The sequence below is a fragment of the Chelon labrosus genome, assembly GCF_963514085.1.
Source record: "Chelon labrosus genome assembly, chromosome: 1".
Lineage (NCBI taxonomy): Eukaryota > Metazoa > Chordata > Actinopteri > Mugiliformes > Mugilidae > Chelon > Chelon labrosus.
In genome coordinates, this window is record NC_140337.1 from 18,739,485 (window position 1) to 18,761,325 (window position 21,841).

The following is a 21,841-nucleotide window of genomic DNA, read 5'->3' on the forward strand; positions in this document are numbered from 1 at the left end:
AAACTACCAACCTCGGGTTGAAGCTCTGTGGAACGCGGTTGTAAATGAACATCAACCATTCCCGCTGACAGTTGAGTTCTTGGGGAAGTCTGTGTAGAGTCTTGACCTGCCCCAAACATCCTGGAACATTACACGCATAGTCCGACATACCGTATCCCTCTTGTCAGAAACTGCGGTTAGCTGTCGCTGGGGCTAGCAAGCTAACGCCTCCGCCCTTACAGTGGGCTGGAACATGCAAATGAGAGAGGGTGTATCCAAAAGGGCTGGGCAGGGCTGGGCGCCTATTACGTAATATCGGAGCTCTGTTCAGATTTGCCCATTTCAACACGGCCGTTTCTAGTTTTGAATTTGCATACGAAAGCAGGCTGGAGAAGGCGGTGAAGTTTTTGGTGTGGTCCTTAGACACCACTCGGAGCCTAAATTCAACAGGAACAACGTAAATGTGGTTTTGATTCTAGGACCCCTTTAAAGTCCAACAGTACATGGTATATTGAGTTACTTTTATTTTATTTTCAACTGTAAAACTTTCAACTGTATAGGGGTCCCTATAAAAAGGCTGTAAGATTGGTGAAAAAAATAAGTGAATCTAAGCTGATAGCTGTGCACGGTATGTTGCCATAAAAATCCGGTTCCCAATTATTACAATAGTGTACTAGTGGTATTGCACTTTTTTTGCAGTACTGCTGAGCTCAAATAGTAGGGTATGGCATGCCACAACATTCTAGTGATATGCCACGCCATACTGGCATACCATCTGCACATTCTTGCCATCAGTAGCTATGCTAACAATGCTCTAGTATGTCTTTGGTATGAAATGCCCCAGCCTGTTACGAGAATACTAGAACGCATTCTAATGACATGTCGCAGCATGCCACAAGCCACTTTTCAAGTTTGGCTCCTCTATTTCTTTGTCATTGTTGTCACTGTTAGGCTCCACAACGAACACTCCTAAGATGTGCAATAGTACACCACAAGTGTAAATAACATTTTTACAACTCAATCTGTGCAATATTCCAGTGCAATATCTGTTCCACTATCTATCTTCATAGCTACCCTTGCTCTTGTTTTTGCTATTTTTTATTTATTCTTTCTGTAAGCTGTTGTGAACTGCAATTTCCCCATTGTGGGACTAATAAAGGTTTTCTTATTATTCTTATTCTTATTGGACATACACAACTGAAGTTGATGATGGTACAAATTAAGTCACCAAGTAGTTGATCAAGGGGTTCCCCAAGGTTCAAGATTAGGTCCACTGTTTTTTATTGATCTATAAATTATAGTTGCTTTCCAACTCACCATTGTAGAGCATATTTTTGGAGGCAGTGATACCATCTTGTAAATGAGCCAGTCAGGTATTGCACTCATCACTGTGGTCTATATGAAAAGGTTGGCTGAACATCATTTCTCTTCTTTTTTGACAGTTGTTCCTCCACCAACAGAAGTAACTGTTCTCCATGCTGGCCTTGACGCAGTTTCTCTTGGCTTGGCACCCAGTGGTTCCTCTGTTAGGTATAAACTTCATGTAGATTATACCTGTAACACACAAGGAGGCAGTGTGGACATGGAAGACTGCAGCCCTGTAGATGTTGAAGGACTGAATCCTGGGACTGAGTATACCTTCAGCCTCACAAGGATAGCAGAAAATGGAAGTCAAAGCACAGTGACCTCTATATCCGCCTTCACAGGTAAAGTTACTGGTCCCTGGTTTTAAAGGTTTGTGTCTGGTAAAGAAATGCATTTTTAAAAAATGATTTTATATTTTTCTCACAGAGGTTGTCCCTCCTGCATCAGTAACAGTTTCCAGTATCAGCAGTGAGTCACTGTCTCTGCAGTGGGACACTCCTGCTGGTGAAGTGGAGAGCTATAATGTGACTTGTTGCAGTGAAGGAGAAACTGTGCAAGTGCTGAACACAGACACAAACAGTGTGACCTTCAATAGCCTGAGACCAGGGGTGTGTTACTCCCTCCATGTTTCTGTACAACTCAAAAATGGAAGAAGAAGCAAGCCAACTGAGACATCTGCTGAAACAAGTAAGTCAAAGTTAAACATAATAAAATCAAGAAATTAAAAAATCTTTTTCAATAAAGTTCCAAAATTTCTTAACTTATAAATAATGCCACCCTGTATCTGTGAACAGCAAATAAAAGGAGTAATGCTGATAAAAGCTCCATTTAATATGATCTCCTTTATTTTGTGTTGTCCCAACCTCTTAGTAACAAACTGCACTTTTAAACGATTACACCTCCACCTACAGATGAAGTGAAATACTTTCTCTCAGACCTCCCTCCCTCCTTTCACTTGTTTCTGTAGGGATGAGAGGAGCTCATGTGGTTGGGCTTTGGTGGCAACATTATAAAAGTTATGATTAAAACTTGTGGATAGAAAATTGTAAGGACTTTTAAATTCATCTTCATTCCTAAGTAGTGAGGAATAATGGGACACAAAGACAAGATGTGTGCGTTGTGGCACATGCAAACGTCAAGGACAACAGTGAGGGCATTGACATTTCTTGTCAAGTGGAAAGTTGGTTGAAGCCTACTTGACGTCACCCATAGATTTCCTGAAGAGCAGCTTTGAAACTCAGTGTGGTGGCTCTGGCAGTTGCCATCTTGACAGACTCTGACAATGGTTCGTTTATGGCGTATAACCCATCAGAAACTAGCTTGACTTGTTTCTATTAACAACAAGAAACTGACACTACTGAATGAACTAGTGTCCATTATCAGTATTTGGTGCCCTGGGTGAAGTTTGGTGAAGTAAGCATTTCTAAACAAGATCACATGGCCATCACTCTTAGCAGGTTTTTCACAAAATCACATTTGTAAAATAATAATAACTATAATGAAATCTAAATTGATTCCTATAATATGGAATCTTAAATACACACACACATGCACAGAAACACACCTGACGAATACTGGGGACGAGTCGAGGCAAATGTGTCTTCAGTCTCAGGATCAGATGGGATTTCTGACTGTGATGATACTTGTGTAGCTGAGGTGGTGGATGGCTCCTCATCCTGACTAGAAGATGCTCCAAAACACTTCAGAAGTCCTCCTAATTTAGTATTAAGGCAATGTAAGTATAAATATAATATACAAGTCTCAAACCATACATACATTTTACACAATTAAATACACGTCAGCATGCACAACTGATCAAACTTTCTGAAGCAGAGTCAGATGTATTTCCAAATATGTTTATACATACAATAGTTTGTGTTTGCTTAAGGTGGGACCTTGGTCTTAATACAGTATATTCATTCATTCATTTATCTTCTATACCCGCTTATTCCTGTTAAGGGCCGCGGGGGTCTGCTGGAGCCTATTCCAGCTGTCATCAGGCGAGAGGCAGGGGTACACCCTGGACAGGTCACCAGTCCAGTACAGTATATAATATAGAATTTTTACTGTTTACAATAGGAACAGTACAACCTCCTGGGTATGTGGCTGATACTAGACATTAGACATCCCCAACATGCTCAGTATGTCATAAAATATACTAAATGTGTCTATAATGTGTACATCTTCTATGGGAGCTTAATGAACTCAGGATCTAATCAACATCATGGTGGTGTCATATCATAAGTTCAAAAATAAATCATGTGTTGGGTTGTAACAGCATTAACTTTATAAGACAGAGTTTTATATCAAGTTTTAGCTGCTAGTTGGACTGATGATGGAAACCGTTGCCCTATTATAAGAGTATAGTGAGCAAGCACCATAGCAACAGGCTAACATAGTTCTACCATCCATCCTATTTCATTATTATATGCATGATATCACCATAATACTCATAAATAGATGACAGCAGCATACCTTTATCTCTTGAATGTTTTTCCTCCTCTTTTTTCTAAAGTAGGCACCTGATGGCTTTGACCTCTTCTTCTCCATGGGGTTAACGTGTCACTAGAGAATCAATACTTTACTCGTCCCCTCAGCGCGTCAGGACCAAACCAATTGATAGTGTCCACACTGCTTTTGTATTAACTTCATTATTTAAGACAAACCAGGACATCCTGTCTGTGACATCATGGGCCTACATTAACAGTAGAATGAATGAATTAATTTGTGGTTTATTTGACAGTGTTTCATGGTGTCATTTTAACCCTAGAACACTAACATTATAATTAGTAACACCATCACTAATGTCGGGTGTATTTCAACTGATATAATATAACTGATAAAAAAAAAATACTTCTCCTCAAAATATATTAAAGTCCAACAGTACATGGTAAATTGAGGTACTTTTATTTTATTTTCCACTGTAAAACTTCTCATAAAACCAAGAAAAGGTATCACAGGGGTCCCTATAAAAAGGCTGTAAGATTGGTGAAAAACAAAAAGTCAATCTTAGCTGATAGCGGTGCACGGTATGTTGCCATAAAAACCCTAACCCCAATGCCTCAGCATGTTACGAGAATACTAGAAGGCATTCTAGTGACATGCCGCAGCATGCCACAAGCCACTTTTCAAGTTTGGCTCCTCTGTTTCTTTGTCATGTTGCCGTTGGACAGGTTGTTGATGGTTACAAATTACGTCACCAAATAGATGATCAAGGGGTTCCCCAAGGTTCAAGATTAGGTCCACTGCTTTTTATTGATGGTATAAATTCTAGTTGTTTTCCAACTCACCATCGTAGAGCATATTTTTGGAGGCAGTGATACCATCTTGTAAGCGAGCCAGGCAGGTATTGCACTCATCACTGTGGTCTATATGAAAAAGTTGGATGAACATCATTTCTCTTATTTTTTCACAGTTGTTCCTCCACCAACAGAAGTAACTGTTCTCCATGCTGGCCTTGACACAGTTTCTCTTGGCTTGGCACCCAGTGGTTCCTCTGTTAGGTATAAACTTCATGTAGATTATACCTGTAACACACAAGAAGGCAGTGCGGACATGGAAGACTGCAGCCCTGTAGATGTTGGAGGACTGACTCCTGGGACTGAGTATACCTTCAGCATCACAAGGATAGCAGAAAATGGAAGTCAAAGCACAGTGACCTCTATATCCGCCTTCACAGGTAAAGTTACTGGTCCCTGAACTTTACAGACCTTACCATACACAAATGTATTTCTTACAGTGACGTATGTGACTTGGTTTTAAAGGTTTGTGTCCGGTAAAGAAATGTATTTTTAAAAATGACTTTAAATTCTCACAGAGGCTGTCCCTCCTGCATCAGTAACAGTTTCCAGTATCAGCAGTGAGTCAGTGTCTCTGCAGTGGGACACTCCTGCTGGTGAAGTGGAGAGCTACAATGTGACTTGTTGCAGTGAAGGAGAAATTGTGCAAGAGCTGAACACAGATACAAACAGTGTGACCTTTAATAGCCTGAGGCCAGGGGTGTGTTACTCCCTCCATGTTTCTGCACAACTCAAAAATGGAAGAAGAAGCAAGCCAACTGAGACATCTGCCAAAACAAGTAAGTCAAAGTTAAACATAATAAAATCAAGAAATCTTTTTCAATAAAGTTCCAAAATTACTTAACTTATAAATAATGGCATCCTGTATCTGTGAACAGCAAATAAAAGGAGTAATGCTGATAAAAGCTCCATTTAATATGATTTCCTTTATTTTGTGTTGTCCCAACCTCTTAGTAACAAACTGCACTTTAAAACGATTACACCTCCACCTACAGATGAAGTGAAATACTTTCTCTCAGACATCCCTCCCTCCTTTCACTTTCTGTAGGGATGAGGAGGAGCTCATGTGATTGGGCGTTGGTGGCAACATTATAAAAGTTATGATTAAAACTTGTGGATAGAAAATTGTAAGGACTTTTAAATTCATCTTCATTCCTAAGTAGTGGGGAATAATGGGACACAAAGACAAGATGTGTGCGTTGTGGCACATGCAAACGTCAAGGACAACAGTGAGGGCATTGACATTTCTTGTCAAGTGGAAAGTTGGTCGAAGCCTACTTGACGTCACCCATAGATTTCCTGGAGAGCAGCTTTGAAACTCAGTGTGGTGGCTCTGGCAGTTGCCATCTTGACAGACTCTGATAATGGTTCGTTTATGGCGTATAACCCATCAGAAACTTGCTTGACTTGTTTCTATTAACAACAAGAAACTGACACTACTGAATGAACTAGTGTCCATTATCAGTATTTGGTGCCCCGGGTGAAGTTTGGTGAAGTAAGCATTTCTAAACAAGATCACATGGCCATCACTCTTAGCAGGTTTTTCACAAAATCACATTTGTAAAATAATAATAACTATAATGAAATCTAAATTGATTCCTATAATATGGAATCTTAAATACACACACACATGCACAGAAACACACCTGACGAATACTGGGGACGAGTCGAGGCAAATGTGTCTTCAGTCTCAGGATCAGATGGGATTTCTGACTGTGATGATACTTGTGTAGCTGAGGTGGTGGATGGCTCCTCATCCTGACTAGAAGATGCTCCAAAATACTTCAGAAGTCCTCCTAATTTAGTATTAAGAGGCAATATAAGTATAAATATAATATACAAGTCTCAAACCATACATACATTTTAAACAAATTAAATACACGTGTCAGCATGCACAACTGATCAACCTTTCTGAAGCAGAGTCAGATGTATTTCCAAATATGTTTATACATACAATAGTTTGTGTTTGCTTAAGGTGGGACCTTGGTCTTAACACAGTATATTCATTCATTCATTTATCTTCTATACCCGCTTATTCCTGTTAAGGGTCGCGGGGGTCTGCTGGAGCCTATTCCAGCTGTCATCAGGCGAGAGGCAGGGGTACACCCTGGACAGGTCGCCAGTCCAGTACAGTATATAATATAGAATTTTTACTGTTTACAATAGGAACAGTACAACCTCCTGGGTATGTGGCTGATACTAGACATTAGACATCCCCAACATGCTCAGTATGTCATAAAATATACTAAATGTGTCTATAATGTGTACATCTTCTATGGTAGCTTAATGAACTCAGGACCTAATCAACATCATGGTGGTGTCATATCATAAGTTAAAAAATAAATCATGTGTTGGGTTGTAACAGCATTAACTTCATAAAACAGAGTTTTATATCAAGTTTTAGCTGCTAGTTGTACTGATGATGGAAACCGTTGCCCTATTATAAGAGTATAACGAGCAAGCAACATAGCAACAGGCTAACATAGTTCTACTATCCATCCTATTTCATTATTATATGCATGATATCACCATAATACTCATAAATAGATGACAGCAGCATACCTTTATCTCTTGAATGTTTTTCCTCCTCTTTTTTCTAAAGTAGGCACCTGATGGCTTTGACCTCTTCTTCTCCATGGGGTTAACGTGTCACTAGAGAATCAATACTTTACTCGTCCCCTCAGCGCGTCAGGACCAAACCAATTGATGGTGTCCACACTGCTTTTGTATTAATTTCATTATTTAACACAAACCAGGACATCCTGTCTGTGACATCATGGGCCTACATTAACAGTAGAATGAATGAGTTAATTTGTGGTTTATTTGACAGTGTTTCATGGTGTCATTTTAACCCTAGAACACTAACATTATAATCAGTAACACCATCACTAATGGCGGGTGTATTTCACCTGATATAATGTAACTGATAAAAAATACTTCTCCTCAAAATATATTAAAGTCCAACAGTACATGGTAAATTGAGGTACTTTTATTTTATTTTCAACTGTAAAACTTCTCACAAAACCAAGAAAGGTATAACAGGGGTCCCTATAAAAAGGCTGTAAGACTGGTGAAAAAAAGAAAGTCAATCTTAGCTGATAGCTGTGCACGGTATGTTGCCATAAAAACCCTAACCCCAATGCCTCAGCATGTTACGAGAATACTAGAAGGCATTCTAGTGACATGCCGCAGCATGCCACAAGCCACTTTTCAAGTTTGGCTCCTCTGTTTCTTTGTCATGTTGCCGTTGGACAGGTTGTTGATGGTTACAAATTAAGTCACCAAATAGTTGATCAAGGGGTTCCCCAAGTTTCAAGATTAGGTCCACTGCTTTTTATTGATGCTATGAATTCTAGTTGTTTTCCAACTCACCATTGTAGAGCATATTTTTGGAGGCAGTGATACCATCTTGTAAGCGAGCCAGGCAGGTATTGCACTCATCACTGTGGTCTATATGAAAAAGTTGGCTGAACATCATTTCTCTTCTTTTTTGACAGTTGTTCCTCCACCAACAGAAGTAACTGTTCTCCATGCTGGCCTTGACACAGTTTCTCTTGGCTTGGCACCCAGTGGTTCCTCTGCTTGGTATAAACTTCATGTAGATTATACCTGTAACACACAAGGAGGCAGTGTGGACATGGAAGACTGCAGCCCTGTAGATGTTGGAGGACTGAATCCTGGGACTGAGTATACCTTCAGCATCACAAGGATAGCAGAAAATGGAAGTCAAAGCACAGTGACCTCTATATCCACCTTCACAGGTAAAGTTACTGGTTCCTGAACTCTACAGACCTTACCATACACAAATGTATTTATTACAGTGATGTATGTGACTTGGTTTTTAAAGGTTTGTGTCTGGTAAGGAAATGCATTTTTAAAAAGGACTTTATATTTTTCTCACAGAGCCTGTCCCTCCTGCATCAGTAACAGTTTCCAGTATCAGCAGTGAGTCAGTGTCTCTGCAGTGGGACACTCCTGCTGGTGAAGAGGAGAGCTACAATGTGACTTGTTGCAGTGAAGGAGAAATTGTGCAAGAGCTGAACACCGGCACAAACAGTGTGACCTTCAATAGCCTGAGGCCAGGAGTGTGTTACTCCCTCCATGTTTCTACACAACTCAAAAATGGAAGAGGAAGTAAGCCAACTGAGACATCTGCTGAAACAAGTAAGAATAGAATAGAATAGAATAGAATAGGCCTTTATTGTCATTGTCACAAGTACAATGAAATTAAAAGTGCTCTCCTATCAGTGCATCATTGAATAAAGATATAAAAAAGAATAAATAAAAACATATAACAACATTAGCAGCATAAATAACACACAGTCATGCACACCTAGTCATTGCATAAAAGTGCATATTATTTTTTTGAAGCATTGAGGGTTGTTACTGCTGTTGGATAGAAACTGTGTTTAAGTCTATTTGTCCTTGCGTTTATTGATCTGTGCCATCTGCCTGAAGGTAAATGTTCAAACAGGGAGTGACCAGGATGGTGGGTGTCCTTTAAAATGTTCTGGGCTTTTTTGAGACAATGGGAACCGTGCAGTTCTTCCATTGTGGGGAGAGGGCAGCCGATGATTTTTTGTGCGGTGTTGATGACCCTCTGGAGTGCTTTCGTCTGAGCCACTGTACAGCTGGTGTACCACATACGCATGCAGTATGTCAGTATACTCTCAATGGAGGCACAATAGAAGGACACCAACAGTCTTTGTGTGATGTCATTCCTCCTGGAAATTCAATCTCTGCTGAGCCTTTTTCAGCAGCTCAGAGGTGTTCACTCTCCAGGATAGGCTCTCCTCTATGTGGACTCCAAGGAAGCGGAAGTCTGCCACCCTCTCCACATAGTCCCCGCTGATGATTAATGGTGGAACCTCAGTTTTCTTTCTCCTGTAGTCTATGATGAGTTATTTGGTCTTTGAGGTGTTGAGGTGTTAAATATAATATACAAGTCTCAAACCATACATACATTTTACACAATTAAATACACATGTCAGCAGAGTCAGATCTATTTCCACATGTGTTTCTACATACAAGAGTTTGTGTTTGCTTAAGGTGCGACCTTGGTCTTAGTACAGTATATAAATATAAATTTTTTTACTATTTACAATAGGAACAGTACAACCTCCTGGTTATATGACTGATACTAGACATTAGACAACCCCAACATGCTCAGTATCACATAAAATATACTAAATACGTCTATAATGTGTACGTCTTCTATGTTAGCTTAATGAACTCAGGACCTAATCAACATCATGGTGGTGTCATATCATAAGTTAAAACATAAATCATGTGTTGGGTTGTAACAGCATTAACTTTATAAAACAGAGTTTTATATCAAGTTTTAGCTACTAGTTGGACTGACGATGAAAACTGCTGCTATAAGAGTATAGCGAGCAAGCAACATAGCAACAGGCTAACATAGTTCTACCATCCATTCTATTCCATTATTATATGCATGACATCACCATAATACTCATAGATGACAGCAGCATACCTTTATCTCTTGAATGTTTTTCCTCCTTTTCCCTTTTTTTTTTTAATTTTAAGTAGGCACCTGATGGCTTTGACCTCTTCTTCTCCATGGTGTTAATGTGTCAGTAGAGACTCAATACTTTACCCATCCCCCCAACGCGTCAGTCCAGAGTCAGGACTAAACCAATTCACCTTGATGGTGTCCACATTGCTTTTGTATTAACTTGTTTATTTAACACAAACCAGGACATTCTGTCTGTGACATTATGGACCTACATTAACAGTAGAATGAATTAATTTGTGGTTTATGACAGTGTTTCATGGTGTCATTTTAACCCTAGAACACTAACGTTATAATTAGTAACACCATCACTAATGTCGGGTGTATTTTACCTGATAAAAAATATTTCTCATCAAAATATATTAAAGTCCAACAATACATTAAAATATTAAATAGAATCACGGGGCTGCCTATAAAAAGGCTCTAAAATTTGTGAAAAAATGTGAATCTTAAATGAATAGCTCCTTAAAAACTAATGGGGCTGGGAACTTGAACTTTGGTCCACATGTTCCTGGGACAAAATGACGAGCTAACTATAAAATAGTTTTTGACCATATGAATTCCCTTTGAAGGATTACATGGAAATTCCAGGACCGCTTATCTTGCTCTAGTATCAAAGAACAAATACATGTAGCTAGCAATTGCTAAAGTAAACTACCTTTAGTTATCTTGTACTCACTTGCTGGCATGCCAGATTAACCAGGCGTCTGACATGATGATACCTGTGCACGGTATTTTGCCATAAAAATCCGGTTGCAAATTATTACAATAGTGTACTTGTGGTATTGCACTTTTTTGCAGTACTGCTAAACTCAAATAGTAGGTTACAGCATGCCACAGCATTCTAGTGACATGCCACGCCATACTGGCGGCATGCCGTCAGTACATTCTTGCCATCAGTAGCTATGCTGCCAATGCTTTAGTTTATCTTTGGTATAGAATGCCCCAGCATGTCACAAGAATACTAAAATGAATTCTAGTGACATGCTGCAGCATGCCACAAGCCACTTATCAAGTTTGACTCCTCTATTTCTTTGTCATGTTGTCATTACACACACACAACTGAGGTTGCTAATGGTTAGCGTACAAATTAAGTTACCAAATAGTTGATCAAGGGGTTCCCCAAGGTTCAAGATTAGGTCTATTGTTTTCTATTGATGTTATAAATTGTAGTTGTTTTCCAGCTCACCATTGTAGAGCATATTTTTGGAGGCAGTGATACCATCTTGTAAGCGAGCCAGGCAGGTATTGCACTCATCACTGTGGTCTATATGAAAAGGTTGGCTGAACATCATTTCTCTTGTCTTCTGACAGTTGTTCCTCCACCAACAGAAGTAACTGTTCTCCATGCTGGCCTTGACACAGTTTCTCTTGGCTTGGCACCCAGTGGTTCCTCTGTTAGGTATAAACTTCATGTAGATTATACCTGTAACACACAAGGAGGTAGTGTGGACATGGAAGACTGCAGCCCTGTAGATGTTGGAGGACTGACTCCTGGGACTGAGTATACCTTCAGCATCACAAGGATAGCAGAAAATGGAAGTCAAAGCACAGTGACCTCTATATCCACCTTCACAGGTAAAGTTACTGGTTCCTGAACTCTACAGACCTTACCATACACAAATGTATTTCTTACAGTGACGTATGTCACTTGGTTTTCGGTAAAGAAATGCAATTTTAAAAATTAGTTTATAATACTCCCACAGAGGTTGTCCCTCCTGCATCAGTAACAGTTTCCAGTATCAGCAGTGAGTCAGTGTCTCTGCAGTGGGACACTCCTGCTGGTGAAGTGGAGAGCTACAATGTGACTTGTTGCAGTGAAGGAGAAATTGTGAAAGAGCTGAACACAGACACAAACAGTGTGACCTTCAATAGCCTGAGGCCAGGAGTGTGTTACTCCCTCCATGTTTCTGCACAACTCAAAAATGGAAGAAGAAGCAAGCCAACTGAGACATCTGCCAAAACAAGTAAATCAAAGTTTTACATTACATACGTTTTGAAACAATTTCTTAATTTATTTATTTATAATAGGGCAATTGTTAACTTATAAATAATGCCACCCTGTATCTGTGAACTGCAAATAAAAGGAGTAATGGTAAACGCAGCATTTAATTTGATTTTTCTGTATTTCGCGTTTCTTTTAGTAACAAACAGGATTTTAAAAAAAGATTACACCTCCAGCTACAGATGAATGAAGAAGTGAAATATTTTCTCTCAGACCTCCCTCCCTTCTTTAACTTGTTTCTGTAGGGATGAGAGAAGTTCACGTGATACCAAGGCGGGCTAGTGCCCCCTAGTCAGACAACTAGCAACCAGTTAAATATACATAATTCTAAGCCTCAATATAATTCAGACTGGTGACTTGTATAAAAATCTATCCATTGTACAGTTGTCATGAATGGTGAAATTAACTATGGAGACCAAAAATGTTTTTGCACCAGGCTCTAAACTTGATTATTTCTTTTGCTAATTAATGCAGCAAATCATGCATGCAAATCATGTTGTTGGTGTAGAAAATACTCTGACAAAAATAATATAAGTAGGTTAAGCCATTAAAACACCATGGTTGTCCTCTATAAGTGATCACCAAAAAAATATCAATGCACACCACCTTGAAAAGACGAATTTCCTCATAAAATGAAGTTGGCATCTCGGTAGTTCGTATTTCCCTGAAGATTGACAAACCACTTTTTTTCCCTCAGTGTTCCCACTGCACCAGTTTTCTTGGTAGAATGTGAATTATTTGTTTTCATGACATACCTTTATTAGAGTTAAGTGTATGATAGCTATCACAGATGTGCCAAATGGGACAATAAAAAAGTGAACTTTCCCCACCCACAAACCTTTTGTAGAGGAAAATTGGTTTGGTGTCACTCTGTTGGGATCTGATTATGCCACAGTAAAGATTGGCCTGACCAATGAAATTGTTTGGCTGGGATTCATGCAGTGATGGACAGAAGAGTAACAGGGACACAGTGATACAAGTTATCTAACCTCTGACCGCTGAATTTACTTAGATTACAACAAAATATGTCTGAATGTACTATTCAGTTGTATGGAGTTCTTTTTTCTGCTACTGTGATGTAGGGCAAAAACTATTTTACACAATTCCTTCAAGCCTTCTCTACATAACGTATCTTGTAAACAGCAAAGTGACTATTTAGCGGGGACATACAGGCATAGCTGATCTATTACGGTATTTATTAGTTTATTACTTGGGATTTGGGCTTCAGCAGTATAGTGAGAAACTGCTGGCAGGACTTCTACTACTAGATGGCTGATGCCTTGAAGTTTGGATCCATGATTTAGTAAATTAAAAACAATCGTGATTTTAATGACCATTTTCTTTATGTCCACAGAGACACAACTGGAGAGCCTGTTGGAGGATCTTGGTTTGGAGCAGTACTACAACGAGAAGCTATCACTCAGACAAATACTTCAGATTGACAAAAACACAGTTGCTGATAAAATTGCCCAATGTAAATCAGACCTTCCATGGTATTTTCTAAAGAAACTGATGATGGTTAATGTGACAGCTATGAATGTGAAATGTACATCTGCACATCAGTCAAACTGTGAAGCCAAATCAGAGAGTAAAAAGTTAGATCTTAAATATCTCGTCAACAATCCAAATGCAGTTGACATGCTAAACCCCCTTGACTTGATCACTGCTCTCTTTCTATGTTCTGATGGTTTTGTACAGCAGGAAATGGCACTCAAGATGTCTATGTGTCAGTTCTCTGTGCCTCTGCTGCTTCCCAACTGTGACACACAGCAGTGTACACTTATGCTGTGGGCCATGAGAGACATTGTTAAGAAGTACAGACCTCAGTCTCTCTCAGACTCCAAGGGCTTCATTGAAGACAGAATTGTTCTTTCTGAACTTCCCATGGTTTCTTTTGTGAGACTGGATGAGTGCACCTTGTCTAAGTCTGAGATCCTCAACAAGCTTCTGAGCAATCCTCAGCAATACCATGACACCTTTGTTCACCACAACATGGAGGGTGGAGACAGTCCAAGAAGAATATCCAATGGACTGACTGAAATTACTTGGTACCTTCCTGGTGGAAACAAGAACATGGACATTTTCAGTGAGCCAGTGGCTGTTGCTAACCTTCATGGGGACATTGCTTCATTTGAAACCCAATATTCATTTCTGTGTCTCACATCTGCAGCAGTTTTTGTGTTCTTTGAACATTTAGACTCTGGGTGTAATCTGCTGACAAACCAAACTGGCAAGGCACAGATCTTCTTGGTGGGTAACCATGAGAGCGAGAGGTTGAATTTAGATGGTTTAGAAAAATTAGCAAATGAGTTGGGCTTGACTAACGACAACATCATTATTAAGACAAAACAGAAAAATGATGCAGACTTTGTCAAAAGTTTGAGGAAGGCTGTCAGTGATGTAGTTCAGAACTCAAACAGGAAGATGCAAATAGAGCAGATGACCAACATTGCCCATGAACTTGGGATTTTGGTTGATGAAGATGCTCCAGAGTGCAAGATTGGAAAGGAAAATGCAGATGCCATCACTGAAGGAATCTGTGACGCCCTGAAATATAAAGAAGAACAGCTTCCATTGCAAGGTCAAATATGGAAGGATCTGACTTGCTTAGAGAAGGAAGAATTCCGGCTTCGAAATGTTGGGTCCAAAAACATAGAGGAGTATAAAAGTGATCTTCAGGTGCAGAAAAAGGAACTGCGTCAAAAACAGAACACTTATGACATGTCCACTGCTATGTCATGCTTCATCAAAGCAATATCAAGCTCCGGGATAGAGAGGCGTTACTTTCTGAAATGGATGAGAATGAACCTTGATAACGTGTCTCGTGAAAAACTGTCTGGACTCAGGGAGCAGTACAAAGAAAAATACAAGAATTCTGACAACAAAGAGGAGATCAAGAAAATTGACAAACAGCTTTCTAACAGCTCACTGGGGACTGAACACTTCTTCCGTGAAATGGGTCAAATCTACGAGGCTTCACTTTCTCTTCCAGAGACACACCCATCACGTCAACAATTACAGCTTTTACCCAAACTCTGTGCTGAACTGTTGCTTGATGGATTTCCAATTGAGCTTGTAGATGGAGATGCATCCAACATACCTCTCAGGTGGGTGAGTGCGGTTCTCTCTCAGCTCAATGTCTTGGTGTCTCCAAAGAACAAGATACGAGTAGTCACAGTTCTTGGAGTTCAGAGCACAGGAAAGTCCACTCTCCTTAATACCATGTTTGGAGTGCAGTTTGCAGTCAGCAGTGGTCGATGCACTCGAGGTGCCTTCATGTTGCTCATCAGAATCAATGAAGATGCTAAAAAACTTCTCAACTGTGACTTCATGGTGATCATTGACACTGAGGGCTTGAAGTCCCCAGAGCTGGCACAGCTGGACAACAGTTATGAGCATGACAATGAGCTTGCAACACTTGTTGTAGGGCTGAGTGATATCACCATAATCAATATTGCAATGGAGAATTCATCAGAAATGAAAGACATCCTACAAATAGTTGTTCATGCTTTTCTCAGGATGAAGGAGGTGAGCAAAAAGCCTAAATGTCAGTTTGTTCATCAAAACGTGTCCGATGTTTCCGCTCATGAGAAGAACTTACGAGACAGGAAACTGCTCTTGGAACAGCTGAATGAGATGACCCAGGCAGCAGCAAAAATGGAACGGAAAGAGGAGAACAAGAGCTTCACTGATGTGATGGAGTACTGTCCAGACACGGGGAACTGGTACATACCTGGACTCTGGAATGGAAACCCACCAATGGCACCAGTCAATGCAGGATACAGTGAGGCTGTATATGAGCTCAAGAAGAACATCATCAGACTACTGGGAAATTGTCAGTCAACTACCAACAACATCATGGAGTTTAAAGAGTGGATGACAAGCTTGTGGAATGCAGTAAAGCATGAAAACTTCATCTTCAGTTTCAGAAACAGCCTGGTCGCTGGCGCATACATAAAGATCTGCACAGAATTCAACAAATGGGAATGGGAATGCAAAAAGGAAATGTACACCTGGGTGACAAATGCAGAAACAAGAATTTCCAATTTTGGTACTGTTGCAGATAACTCTAACATACCCAACATGAGAGATTTTCTCACACATTTGAAAACTGAAGCCTCCACAGAGCTGTCTACATGGGAGAAAAAGCTTCAAGACAATTTGACAGAGTACTTCAAGCAAACAGAAGGTCACGTCTATCTGGTTGAAGGATACAAAGAGGAGTTCTCAAACAGTATAAAGAGCCTTCGACGTGAAATGGAGAGGTCTGTAGTTGATCAGCTCACAGCAGCAGCTGACATCAAAAATGGAATGACAGAACTCGACAGGATCAAGAAGAATCATACAAAAGAAATTGAAAAAGCAGTGCATGCTTTAATTGATGAATGTCGAAAGAAAAAAGTCCAGATGACAGACAGAGAGCTGGACAAAAGATTTGATAAGATGTGGAAGGAGACACTGGATAAACTGTCCTTTACTGAACAAAAGGCCACAGATGTCTTCACCGGTGTAGCTCACTACCTTAGATCAAATCTGTCACATAGGGGGGCTCACGCATGTGAATTGTTGAGTCAAAAAAGCCTGAGAGAGTGTGGACTGGAGCCATTTAAATATACAGCTGAAGGATTCTACAAACGACTTAAACACACACTGAGCAAGTTCTTCAAGATTGAAGATCACACAATGGTTGTAGGAAAATTGGCTGACAACATCATAGCTGATTGCACTCAGTCTGTAGATGAAAAAATGAAAAGAAAGACCAACTACCATGATACTTACATCCAGGAGATCCTACACATCATCGATGGGAGACTGAGAAACAATCCAGATGTTAAGACAGACATGGAGTTTGAAGTCTCTCTAAAACAGCACATCTGTGGATTTGCAGCCAGAAACTTTCAGGAGATGCATGAAGATTTTCTACAGGTGAATGACCCCTATAGATGCTTGATGAAAAACAAGGAGAAGTTTCGTACTGATTTCAAAGATGTGTTCAATGAACGAGACCAGTGCCAGAAGAAGGCAGAAGAATTCACAGACCAATGCTTGAAGTCTGCAGTTGAGGCCTTTGTCAATCGTTCCCTGGGTCCTAACATCATTGATGAAATGCTGAGAAAAGAGCAGTTCAGCACAAGGATGTCTTTCCAGTATTCAGTTTTACTGGATTTGCTTTCAAAGAACAATTTTAAAGGCTATGTGACGTACAACAGTTCTTATGAGAGTTTTGTTAAGAAAATAATACTTCAACAAATAGAAGAGTGTTTTTCCAGCTGCTCTGCAACATTTGAGTTTGAGGAGCGACATCTTCAGTCAAGTATCAGAAGAATAAATGACGCCATCAAAAAGGCCAGAACAGGAAAGAGTGGTAACATGAAGACATTTGTTGAAGGAATCTGCAAAGAACTTGGAGATAAACTGGTCATTTCCCAGGATGCTCTTGGTGCTTTCATGATCCTGAACAATGCCAACCAGGAACAGTTTGCTGAATGGCTCTCAAGGTCTGTGAAGGACATGGCAGAAGCTCTTAGAGAGAAGTTTAAAGAATCAGACATCACAATGAAACTAAAACAACTCCATGTGCAGCCCCAGAATGAGCTTTTCACCAGAGTGATTGGATGTGGCAAACAGTGTCCATTCTGTGGAGCTCCTTGTGAGGCAGGAGGAAAAGACCATGAGAAGCACTTTACTTCACTGCATCGGCCAAGGGGTCTGGGTAGAAGGAGATGGGACGAATCAGAAAAACTTGTCACTGACATATGCTCGTCTGCTGTAACCAGTGACGTTTGTTTTCGCTGCAGTGCTACAAAGAATGAATGGCACCCTTACAAGCGTTATCACGAAATCTTCCCAGACTGGGATATTCGTCCAGATGTGAGCCTCGAGGCATCAGACTACTGGAAATGTGTTATGGCAAAGTACAACACTGAGTTTGCTGAAGCATATAATGCAAAGCCTGCTGATATTCCTGAAACATGGAAGACGATCTCAGACAAGCAGGCAGAACAAAGTCTCAAAGAGTCATTTAGCATCAACTGAGACAAGACTACTCATATATTTCACATTACAGAGGGACACGTCTTCCACTTGTGGATATTTCTTTTATTCTAATTTGTTTTCTATCATACAGAAGAAGTTTGCAAGTAACATATATAATAAAAGAGTGGCTTTAAGTCTTGGTTTTAGTTTTTTACTACGCATGATTCATGTCATTGTGAAAAATGTATCAAGCTAATCAGAGCTAAAAGTTGTTTCTTATTTTCATTAAATCAGTATGATATAGAAGCTGAATAACCAAATATTTGCTTTTATTGTTCTTATACATCACTTAGTCTGGATGTTTTGAAACAAGTTTAAAAAACTGAAGGATGTCTGAATCTATTGTTTGAGAATTTAAATCAATGTGTGTTTGTGTGAGATGTCTGATGTTGAATTAATTCTCAGTATGAAAAGATAACTATTAAAAAGTCTGTCAATATGTACTGTATACATGACAGAAATGTTTTATTGTTAGCTACCTACTCAGGTAGTGATTTACTTCAGAATTTATAACTGCTTTATTTTATTTTCACTGAAGTGTCAGATGTCAAACATTCACACTGGAGAAATTAAGGATGATTTGTTTCATATGTGATACCATCATGTTATATTACTTCTTTTAACTGACTGAATAAAAACACACAGTCTGCAGTCTGGCTCTGAATGTCTTCAATGTTCCCCAGAAACAACTTGTTTTCAGCCAATGCTCCTTTGTACACATTAGTCTGGGTGACTCTGACTCATGTGAATCATCCAGAACCAAGGACTTTTTTCAGCAGGGGTTTTAGGTGACAGACTTAACAATTCCTACAGTGACTTGACCTCTAAAGTGTATTTCTGAAATGCTCATATGAGAACTGAACAACAAACTACTCCTGTCTTGCTGGACCTGACAGCATTAAATTCACATTTCAATGTTTGAACAGCTATTTTGTAAATGACCAAAATAAAATAGAAATACTATCCTCAAGATTTAGTGTGTCAACACCCCTTACACAGGTCCAGCTCAGAAAACTGTAGAATAAAAGCCTCTTGGACCATATAAGTCTGCTAAAATATATTTCCTCACATACAGAATTTCATTAAAAGACATTTTTGTCTTCTCCTAAACTGTATATCTGATGGCTTTTATGTTGACTAATGAAATTCCAAAGGAGCCCGGTTCAGAATATAAATGGACAAAATCATAAACAGCTGGGCCAATAATCACAAGAGAAGTTTCAATGTAGCAGCACAAACACACCCAGATCAACCACGAGGAGGCGCTACAAATCCAAGTGCTATTCAATTTGGTGCACATGCTCTGGGGTCAAGAGTTGCAGATGGTAAGTTATGAGCAAGATCCTACAGCTTATGTGAAATCAGAAAGGCAAACATTCTCACTGACTGACTTTCTCTAAAACAGAAAATATATGTGCACTAAAGAGATGAATGATGGTAGTGTGTATGTCCTGATGACACACTGTCACACACTAATCTACAAACAGAAAGTGACCACAATCACAAAAACTAAAATTGTTGTACAGCTGTTCAGAAACAAGAACTTCCTCCCAACAAACCCCAAAGCAGCTGAAAACATCAGTTAAGAGGAAAGTGCCTCATCTAAACTTCCAGTAGATATGTGTGATCACATCTCCAGTTCACAGGTGGGTACCTTTGTGTGAGCATGTACTTATTTCAGCATATAGCTCATATCTGGACTTATAGAATAAAATATAATATACTGTAGTGTTATTTCACTTCAGCTCTTACCTCAGGTTATTGTCTTGTTTTTCACCACACGTTTTCATCCCTGCAGATCAGAAACACAGCGTACAGAGTCTAATAACTTATCAAAGCCAGCTGAAAAACCTTCAGATCAGTTCACTGTTTTTGTGTATGTTTGACACTATGGAGTATTAATCATTTCTACCCTGTATAGTATATGATCTGCTGTCTGTGTAACTGTTCCTAATAAAATGCTTGGTGAGTGTAAACACATGTGTCTGGGTCATAGCAGTGACGGTGACAGTTTCTCCAAAGGCTGTGTGAATGTACATCCTGTAACCCTCCTCATTATAACATGACTCATATTGTTTCCTCCACCAGCATCTTTCATTTATCCCTCCATCATTTTACCACAATATCCAACTACTGAGGTTAAACATGCAGCCAGGAGAGACTGAGATGAAGGACCATGTGAAGAATGTCTCAACGTCATGGTTACACAAATCTAAAGATGTTACTATCAAAATGTTTGTGACATTTGTGACTGTTAGTGTTAACTCTAACTGAAATGGTTCATGATGGGTCACTAACTGTCTCTTTGGAGCTGATTCTGGACCGGACTGATTTCTGAGCTGTGGAAAAATAAAGACGAGCCAAACTGATAAAATGAATCTAACATGAAAAATAAAGGCACTTGAATTGATTTGTTTATTTTGTCTCAGTCTATTTGAAAAGTTCAAACCAGCTCTTCACTAGATGTTTTAGTAGATTTATTGTAGGTTTGTTTCAAAGGAGTTCATTTAGTTTATCATACAGGACGTAATCTTTCTGATATTGTTTATTTGGTTATTTTTTCTTTTAGTTTTTTTTTTTTTTTTTCTTATACTTGTAATGTTAATCCTGTTGTCTTTTCATCTTGTCTGTGTCTGTGTTTTTACTGCGCTTGAACATCCTGCCCAGGGACTACAGGTGTAAATTAGCTATTTAGCTAACCCTGGTATAGAAGCTATTCTATGCATGGTCCCTGTCAAACAAAACCAATAAACTAAACTAAACTATTTAAATCGCATTCCTTTAATATTTTAATATTTTGAGTATGAAACAAATGATTACCAGATTTAATGAAATATTGTCAATATTGACCTTATACTTGACCTTCAGCTTTAATTTAATGCTTCACCTGATAAAATCTGAAATCTACTCTGCAGGTCTCACAGCTTCAACACTGGTCCTTGATTATCTGAGATGTAAGGAGGGGAAACAACTTTGTCTGTCAATGAATTAGGAACTTGAATTTGGCGCAGTGAATTAGTTTATTTTCATGTAAACATTTTAAAACAGTTGTTCACTGGTATTTAGTTTAATTAGTCTTATGTATTAGACTTATCTTCAAAATAAGACACTGTTGCCCATAAAGTTGTAATAATTTTGTTTTCAGACACATTCCTTTTTTATTCCTATGTATACACATCAGTTACATGTTTGGAAGACATTGATCAATAAAGTTTTGAGAGGATATAAACTTTATCTTTTAGGAATAAATCATATTGTCACAAGGCTATAAGACAAATTGTTAAAATATTTGATTCATCTTTCAGTTTTAATCTTGAATTTGATCTGTTCTTGTTTTTGTTTTAATGCTTTATTTTATGCTAATAATCTCACTTCAACTCTACAGGTCTCATTGCTCCAACACTGTGTGTTTAAATTGTTATCACAGCAGGAAATACAACTTTGGACCCAACGTTATCTGAAAGATTTTATTACATTTCTTCAGTGGGATTTACTGGAAAGCACGTCATCATTAAACAAAAGTGAAACAGAGTTCAGCTATCAGATAAAAGCAGAGCTATTTACAGCAGCACTTCATTGTCATAGAAGGTGAAGAGAGGAGCTTTATCTACAGTAACAGTAGAA

The 21,841-nt window shown here is 39.1% G+C and overlaps 1 protein-coding gene across 1 annotated transcript; it reads left to right on the forward strand.

Annotated features, from left to right (window-relative positions):
* Positions 1–4,899: 4,899 nt before the first annotated feature.
* On the forward strand, positions 4,900–18,235 carry LOC311491574 (interferon-induced very large GTPase 1-like; the record flags this gene model as incomplete). Its single annotated transcript, XM_084549535.1, has 7 exons — positions 4,900–5,023; positions 5,162–5,422; positions 8,141–8,416; positions 8,520–8,807; positions 11,491–11,754; positions 11,883–12,143; positions 13,536–18,235. 7 exons carry the CDS (start codon positions 4,900–4,902, stop codon positions 18,215–18,217), a joined length of 6,156 nt encoding a protein of 2,051 aa, XP_084405661.1. The 3' UTR covers positions 18,218–18,235.
* Positions 18,236–21,841: the final 3,606 nt, after the last annotated feature.